The sequence below is a fragment of the Propithecus coquereli genome, unplaced genomic scaffold, assembly GCF_000956105.1.
Source record: "Propithecus coquereli isolate 6110/MARCELLA unplaced genomic scaffold, Pcoq_1.0 Scaffold112, whole genome shotgun sequence".
In the NCBI taxonomy this organism is placed as follows: domain Eukaryota; kingdom Metazoa; phylum Chordata; class Mammalia; order Primates; family Indriidae; genus Propithecus; species Propithecus coquereli.
The window spans coordinates 3,528,606-3,537,778 of NW_012135192.1; the positions used below are offsets into that span (position 1 = coordinate 3,528,606).

At 37.1% G+C, this 9,173-nt stretch overlaps 1 protein-coding gene across 1 annotated transcript in view; it reads left to right on the forward strand.

Annotated features, from left to right (window-relative positions):
- NAA15 (N(alpha)-acetyltransferase 15, NatA auxiliary subunit) overlaps positions 1–9,173 on the forward strand; it is a 126,699-nt gene that overhangs the window by 65,754 nt on the left and 51,772 nt on the right. The window contains exon 15 of the mRNA XM_012654680.1: positions 7,587–7,780. Within this exon, the coding sequence (XP_012510134.1) occupies positions 7,587–7,780 (194 nt within the window). The remainder of the gene's footprint in view (positions 1–7,586; positions 7,781–9,173) is intronic.

Here is a 9,173-nt window from a genome sequence, read left to right on the forward strand (position 1 = left end):
GTGAGTCTCTTTCATTATATAAAAGTTTTAGGCTGGGTACAGTGGCTCACACCTGTAATGCTAGCGCTCTAGGAGGCCAAGGCAGGAGGATTGCTTGAGCTCAGGAACTCGACACCAGCCTAATTAAAAGTGAGACCCTGTCTCTACTAAAAATAGAAAAATTAGCCAGGTGTTGCGGTTTCACACCTATAGTCTCAGCTACTGGGGAGGCTGAGGAAGGAGGATCGCTTGAGCCTAGAAGTTGGAGGTTGCAGTGAGCTGTGATGATGTCACTGTACTCTACTCAGGGCAAGAGAGTGAGACAGGAAGGAAGGAAAGAAGAGAGGGAGGGAAGGACATGAACCATCCTCTTTGTTCCCTTCTTTCATTAAAAAAAAGTTTTAATTTTTAATATTTAGTCTTGTTTTTTATACCTTCTGGGTCTTACTTAGAAAGGCTTTTTCCACTTCAAAATTAAGAGTACATTTATGAATATCTTTTGTTTTTCTTCTAATACTTTTCTATTTTTAGATTTGGCTATTTAATCATCTGGAGTTAATTTTTATATATGATGTAAGGTGAAGAGTGGCTTTCTACCCTCCCCTGCCAATAGACTGCTAACTCCTCAACAGTACTTGTTGAATAGGTCAGCATATTCTTCACTGATTTAAAATGCTACTTTTATCGTGAACTAAATTCTGAAAAAGTAATATGGTAGGTTGTGGGCATGGTATCTTGTTCTAACAAATATTAAAACTTATTGTGAAGACATAATTAAAGCTATATGGTGTTGACATCAGTACGCAGATAGGTTTCTTTTCTTACGATCAGTTTCTCTCTTCTTAATCTAATACTGTGTCATCTTTAGAATATGATTTTACATGCAGATTTTTGCTTATGCATGAACTGTAAAATTAACTTATCTTCCAGAAAGTTTCTTCTGGAATTTTTGATTCAAAACAGACTACGGGCCGGGAGCAGTGGCTCACGCCTATAATCCTAGCACTCTGGGAGGCTGAGACGGGAGGATTGTTTGAGCTCAGGAGTTCGAAACCAGCCTGAGCAAGAGAGAGACCCTGTCTCTACTAAAAATAGAAAGATTAATCGGACAACTAAAAATATATAGAAAAAATTAGCTGCACATGGTGGCTCATGCCTGTAGTCCCAGCTACTTGGGAGGCTGAGGCAGAAGGATTGCTTGAGTCCACGAGTTTGAGATCGCTGTGAGCTATGACACCACAGCACTCTAGCCTGGGCAACACAGTGAGACTCTGTCTCAAAAAAAAAAAAAAACCAGACTACGGTTTGAGAGGGAGTGTAAGAGGTGGGCCTTAAACAATATTGAGTTTTTATATACCAGAATGTATGTGTCTTCTATCTATTTTTTAGTGTAATTATTGTTACATAACTTCGGCAAATTTACTGTTAGCATTATTCTTATGTGTCCTTCCTATTACAATATTCTAATACAGTACAATATTTTGTGTTAGGTCATTAAATATGAACTGTCCAATTTCAAATCAAAAGTTCAGTTTATTATATCTCAAACAAGAAGTAGTACAATTAATCAAACTATTGACAGTTTTGCCATCTTTACGGTAGCTTGTTTATGCCAGCATCGAAGAAGCCCAGAGAGTGAGTGGTGATGAAATTGCATAAGGCATTTTCCACAGCTTGTTGAGAATTGAATATTTTTCCTTGCAAGAAGTGGTCCAAAGCCTGCAAGAGGTGATAGTCAGTTGGTGCAAGGTCTAGTGAATACCATGGATGACAGAGAGTTTCCAACTCCACCTTCTGTAGTTTTAGCAGGGGTTTTTTTGGTGACGTGTGATCTTGAAAAGGATTGACGTGTCTCTACTGAGCAAGCTTGGCTGCTTATTCGCGAGCATCCTCATTTCATCCAATTGGTGGCAGTAGACATCCGTTGTCATCGACTGACTAGGTTTCATGAAGCTGTAGTGGATAATACCAGCACTGGAACAGCAACCAGACACCGTTAGCTTTTTCTGATGAATATTCAATTTTGGACTGTGTTTCAACACTTCATCTTTATCTAACCATTGTGCCGAATGCTTGCAGTTGTCAAAAAGCATCCATTTTCATCACACGTAACAACATGGTGTAGAGATGGTTCACCTTTCTGTTATTACAACAAAGAAAGGCAAGGTTCGAAAGGGTTTCTCTTCTGACACTCATTTAATTCACGTGGAACCCATCTATCCAGCTTCTTTCCCTTGCCCATTTGTTTCAAATGGTCGAATATTGTGGGAATAATAACCTCAGACTTTGCTGCTTAATTCACACATAGGTTGAGATGGATTCGCTTCCACTACTACTTTCAGCTCATCATTATCCACCTTCGTCTCAGGACACCCACATAGCTCATTTTCATGATTAAAATCACCAGAATAGAACTTCTCAAACCATGGATGTACTGTGCGTTCATTAGCCACATCCTTCCCAAATACTTCGTTGATATTTCGAGCTGTCAACAATGCATTGGTTCCACAATAGAACTCATATTCAGAAATAACACAAAGTTTAGACTTATCCATTGTTTCACAGAAATTGCTTTAAAAAAATTTTGAAAGATAATCACAAGCCAAAACATATGTTTGAAAGAATGAGGATATGCCTATAAAAAAAAATTTAAAACAAGAAGGTTCAAAGTGAATGAAATGTTCGAGATATCAACTGTCAAACTTAGTATTTAATAACCTAATATGTCAAGTTGGTATTCTTACTGATCTCTGATATTAGTCAATTATCTCTGATAATCATCATTTTTCAGTTAAATTTTGAAAATTTTCTATGTCCAGCGGTCCCCAACCTTTTTGGCACTAGGGACTGGTTTCGTGGAAGACAGTTTTTCCATGGATTGAACGTGGGGGTGTGGGGTATTTTTTTTTTTTTTTTTTTTGAGACAGAGTCTCACTGTGTTGCCCGGGCTAGAGTGCCATGGCATCATCCTGTCTCACAGCAACCTCAAACTCCTGGGCTCAAGCGATCCTCCTGCCTCAGCCTCCCGAGTAACTGGGACTACAGGCATGTGCCACCATGCCCAGCTAATTTTTTCTATATATTTTTAGTTGTCCGATTAATCTCTTTCTATTTTTAGTAGAGACGGGGTCTCGCTCTTGCTGAGGCTGGTTTCGAACTCCTGAGGTCAAACAATCCGCCCATCTCGGCCTCCCAGAGTGCTAGGATTACAGGCGTGAGCCACCGGCCCGGCCAGGGTGTGGGGTATTTTGAGGCAGGGGGAAGTGGTGCGGGCTCAGGCCCATTTCCTAGAAGGCCATGGACTGTACCTGGGCCATGGCCCAGGGGTTGGGGACCACAGATGTAGACCATTATGTTAATCTATAAATGGTAGTAATTTTGTTTCTTTCAGTATTTATACTCCCCTCCCCCAATGTCTTATTGCATGGTTAGGGTTGCTAAAACAGTGCTGTTTAATAGGAACAATAGTGTACTTGCTGCCCTTTTTTCTTTAGAGGGAGTACTTCTAATGTTTCACCATAAAAGTTTACTATTTATGGTAAATATTTGGTAGTTACTTCTTATTTGGTTGAAAAGTTATTTTTCTTTTCTTGTGTTTTTATCTTTTCAGTAAACTTTAAAGTCTTTATTTGGCCAGATTTATTTTACCCTCTTACATGGATGTTAGTTAGTATGACTGGTTATAGTAGTCTGGGTTCAAATGTTATTTTCTGTGTATACACATATAGATGCAAACATATTTTTTAAAAAGATGGTGGAATATTATCTTCTAGCACAGTAGAATTTTCTTCTAGTTCCTTTTAAGCTAAAATTCTGAGCCTTTATTAGGCTCACACAAGTAATAACTAATATATGTAAAGTTGAGAATTATAGTACTTCTCTAGATAATTAGTGCTAAATTAAGTGAAAGAGGATTTGAACTCTTAATTTCTTGGTAATTCTATGGTGAACTGTCATGAGTCCTTTTAAAGCAGTGGCAGGCAATACAGAATAAGGCCCATAGGTCAAATCCATACTGCAGTCTGTTCTGATAAATAAAATTTTATTGGAACATAAATGAAGTCAGACCCATAGATTTTCGTAGTATTTATTGTTCTTTTTTGCTGCGACAGCTGAGGTTAGTTACAATGGAGACCTGTGACTTACAAAGCTGAAATTACTTAGCATCTGGCCCATTACATAAAAGGTTTGCTGACTTCTGTTTGGTATTTCATAGTGGAAAAATCCTAGAGTTTGGAGTCTAATTTTGTCATTTTTATAACTCTAGGTGACTCTTTAGTCACCTAGAGTTAAGGTTGGTATAGCATAGTAGAAGAAGCCTAGATTTTGGAGTCATAGTGAAGTGGATTTAAATCCTTGCTTTGCCTTTTATTATCACTCTGGGTTGTTGTTTTCCTCTGATACCTGTTTTCTCATACTTTACACTCTTAATCCATGAAGTTGTTGAGAACATTAAATAATGTATGTACTGTATCTACCATGTAGCAAGGATGCAAGTGGTAGCAGTTATTTTACCATTATTAAAAGGTGAGCATTTTTGTGGCCACCCATTTTTAGTCTTGTGCTTTCAGAATGTAATTTTTTTGGTCTTTGTTTGAAGTTTTCTTTTTTTAGTGTTAAGGAATTTTTACCAGGAAAAAGATAAACAAGTATGTATTTGGTTTGGAGGGTTGTGTGTTATCTATTGCTGCATAATAAATTATCCCAGAATTTAGCAGCTTAGAACAGCCATCTCTGTGTCAGGAATTTAGAAGCATCTAGGTGGCTGTGGTTCGAAGTCTCTTATGAAACCCATGGTTCACATTTTGGCTGAGCCTGCAGTTATCTGAGGGCCTGACTAGAATGGAAAGATCCATTTCCTAGATGGCTCACTCAGAAGGCTATTGGCAGGAGGTGTTAGTTCTTAGTCTCTCCGTAGGGTTTCTAGAGTTCCTCAACACATGGTAGCTAGCCATGAGGGAACAAGGAAGAAACCACAACACTTTTTAAATATTCTGTTCTCTTGACATCACACCTTATTATTCCTTCACATTCTCGTTGGTCATAAGGGAGTTACCAAGTACAGCCTACACTTGAGGTGAGGAGAATTGAGGTATTTGTGGATATATTTTTAACTGCTGTCATCTGTATTCTGGTTACAAATTATTTACATTATTCTCATATACAAGTATAGTTATCCCTCCCAAGGCCTTCAAAAGTCTTACCCATTACCATGTTAGCTTAAGATCTAGAATATTATATTAATCAGGTATAGGTGTTGATGTAGCTCCTTCAGCATAGCTTTTTCCCCTTATGTATAGTTTTTTAAGTGTAGTTATTTAATACGAAATCCTGTGAACTAAAGATACAGGTTACAAACTCACTGCACACCAAATATAAAATGATGGAATAGGCATGGGAAAACCACCGTACACATTCTCAGGAGGCACACAGGAGTTACTGGTTCATATAGGTTAACAGTTATTTGATGAGCACTCAAGACATAGGAATAATTTTTTGTGGCTACTGACCCTGCCCTCTGGGTTCTTGGTTCCACCTTGTGAATCATCCATCCTTTCTCTCGAAAGTTAGCATTTGTTTGCTACTGAGTAGTTTTTTGGTCAGCTTGCTGCCAGTAAAATTTGCCGGGGGAGAGGGGGGCGGGAGGGGGAGAGCAGTCAAAAGGCCTCTTTTCATTGTGCATTGTCTCTGTTTCTTTTAGTACAAATTTGCTGTGTTTCTGTTTCCCTTTAAGACATTGTAGATCTTTTGTAAATCTTACTGGAATCCACATAATATCTTGAGTTTCTGTGAAGGGAAGAACACCTTTAAGTTTCTTAGAAGCTTTATTGTTTGAGAGGGTCTCTATGAGTCATACCCTTAAAATTTTTAGAGAGCCTTTCTTCAAGGCTCATTAGTGAGGCACCATCATTCTGAGTCCTGGGTCTTAACAAAAAATTTTAAAGCCAAATCCTTTGCTTTCCCTCTTAACATGTTTTCCTAACAATGCCCTAGATTTGATCTTTGCTCAGCAGCCATTTCTGGAGAGACTCAGTTTTCAAGATCATCAAATTTCTGCTCCTTCCTGAAGTTTCTTTCTCCACTTGCATTTTACTCTAAGCAGCAAGAGGAATCAGGTGCTATCTTCAACAGTTTGCCGGAAAATCACCTTAGTTAGGTCACTCAGTTAATTTCGTGCATTCTGTAACATTGTTGCTAAACTTTCTGCCACTATATGGTATCATTCACTTCACTTTAAGCCCTCACCTGCAGCCTTCTCAAAGTCCATCCATCTTTTGCCACTCCCTGGTCCTAGAGTTACTTCCACATTTTAAGTTTTTGTAACAGCAATATCCCACTTCAGGTACCAACATCTATGTTGGTTATTTACTGATGCAAAACAAATTACTCAAAGACTTAACAGCTTTAAATAAAAAACATTTATTATCTGGCAGTTACTGTGGGCCAGGAATTTGAAATCAAGATGTCAGCCCAGGCATCTTAAGGTTGACTGAATTTGGAGGATCAGCTTCCAAGATGGCTTACTCTCATGGCTGGTGGCCTCAGTTCTTGGCCACATGGTTCTTTCCATAAGATTGGGTGGTTTTCCTCACAACATGGCAGCTAGCTTCCTCTGAGTGATCCAAGAGAAGGCAAGGAAGAACCCATAGTGCTTTTAAGTCCCACCTAATATAAATGTTACATACCTTCATTTCTAGTATATTCTATTCATTACTGCTGAGTCACTAAGTATAGCCCATATTTAAGGGAAGGGGAAATAGACTTTGCCTTTTGAAGGGAAGAATTCGTAGACATTTTTTTAAATCATCACAGTGGTGTATTTTGAAGTGACTTTTTTCATTTTTCAATATTAACAAATGTCCAAATGCTGACTGAGCATGTAGCTTTCAAATTTGTTGCTTGAAACCTAAATAATATACATTTTGCACTTTATTATAGCATATGTGTCAGTGATTTTCTTTTGAGACATCCCACAGTTTATACCTCTAAGGATATTGTTAATTTTTAGTATCAGATTTTTAATTTACCATAGTTATTCATTTATTTTTGTCAACAAATATTTGAGTGTTTTCTGTATATTTTGGCATGCTGTTGGTCCTGAGAATACAAAGATTACAAGTTAATACAGGGTCTCTTTTAACAAGGAGCTCACAGTCTAAAAGAGAGATAGGTGTATAAAGTATTGTGATAAGTAAAATATATTAGGCATAGTGGCAGCACAGAGAAGAGAATGAATAACTGTTTGGCCTGGGTAAAGAAGACATAACTAAGAGAGAGCATAGTCCAAAGCCATGGAAATATCCATCAGCTTGTTATATTCATAGAATTGCAAGTAGCTTAATATTGCTAGAGTAACTCTTGTGTTTTGCCATCCTTAAATGTTTACGTGCATACCCAACCTGGTTTCAAAAAAAATTTTTGAGGCGGTTACGTTGTTTGCTGTCTAATGTGAAACCATTCAAAGGCTAGGTACATATAGGTACCTTTACATGCATACCACGCAATATTTTTTATAGGAGTTTGGGAATATTAAATAGTAGTAGTTGGTAATTACTAATCTGATTAACATGCTTATAATTTCATTCATTAACACTTACTCCCTACAGCAAACATGTCTGATAAAGAGCTAAAGAAGCTACGTAATAAACAAAGAAGAGCGCAAAAGAAAGCCCAGTTAGAAGAGGAGAAAAAAAATGCAGAAAAAGAAAAACAGCAGAGAAATCAGAAAAAGAAGAAGGATGATGATGATGAGGAAATTGGAGGTCCAAAAGAAGAACTTATCCCTGAGAAACTGGCCAAGGTAATTAATAGTGTTTAGCACAATTAAGTGAAATTTCATGAGCAGCCATAGTCATTTTTATACTGTCTTATTTGACCCATGTGATTATAGATTTTAGAGCCAAAAATTTTAATTTTTAGTCTTCTTTTTAAAATATTTTGTTTCTGATTATTTCATGTTTAAAACTTACAGTAATAATCCTTGTTGAGAGTCATCCACTGTGGTATAGTGGAAAAAATTTTGGCTTTTGAGTCATTCTGATCTGGGTCCAGACACCAGCTCTTATACTTTCACCATGTACCTGCCCTTGGACACTTTGTCTAACCTCTCTGATGGTTTTTTCATCTATAAAATGGGACTAAGAAAATCCTTACTAGGACTAGACAAATTATATGTGTGAAACATCTATTGTCTATTACAAGTGATAACATGCAAACTTTTATATCTTGGCTAAATTGAGTTTGTTATAAACTGAAAACTATATGTGTATCTCTCACTAGGTTGTCAGTTTACATTATTTCTTACTGGCCCTTCCCATTTAAACCTATTACCTTAAAAATCCTTAAATATTTTCCCCAAGTCAAAATCTGACCTGCTGTTTTTAACCAATAAACTGAAACCACATGAACCATTTTGATTAATAATATTCCTGTGCCCTTTCTTATGACCCTTAAAATCTTCCTAGTCAGTATGAAAATAATTGCATGGACCAAAGGTGGCATGCATCTGTAGTCCCAGCTACTTTGGAGGCTGAGGTGGGAGGAATACCTGAATTTAGGAGTTCAGCCTGGGCAACATAGCGAGACCACCATCTCTATATAAAATAATAATTACATAATTTATTACACAAAAGCAATATAGTAAGCACATTGCCCTTGATTTTAATTTTAGTCTCATTAGTATGTAAAAATTCAAAATCATTTCCTTGATTGTTTTATAACTAAGGAGAATTATGATACCAAACAAATAAAGAGTTGGAGAATATGTTTAGAATTATACCAGAGCAGGTGGACAGTAACATTTCATAGACATAGTAATATTGCTGTGAGAAATGTAGGAACATCTAGTTTGGATTTCACAAGGGTATATTGACATATGTTCACAAATAATTGCATACCTGCTAGGAACAAACATAGTATCTTTTTATTGTTGAGTTTATTGGAAGATTACAAAGGGAAGTGAAAAAGCACAGAAAATTGACCTGTTAGACTTCTTGGAGAATTGTGAAGTCATTCAGGGCATAACATCAACTTAGCCCTTCCATCTTTATGCCTCAGCTTCATTTGTTATTGCTACTTTTATCACCGTCACTGCCTGCCTTCCAGCATTGCTTTTTCTACTGTCTTTTCCCTTTATCCCATGACTTTTCCTTAGTGACTTTTTTCTTTGTAACTCTTCATGTCTTCATATAGTT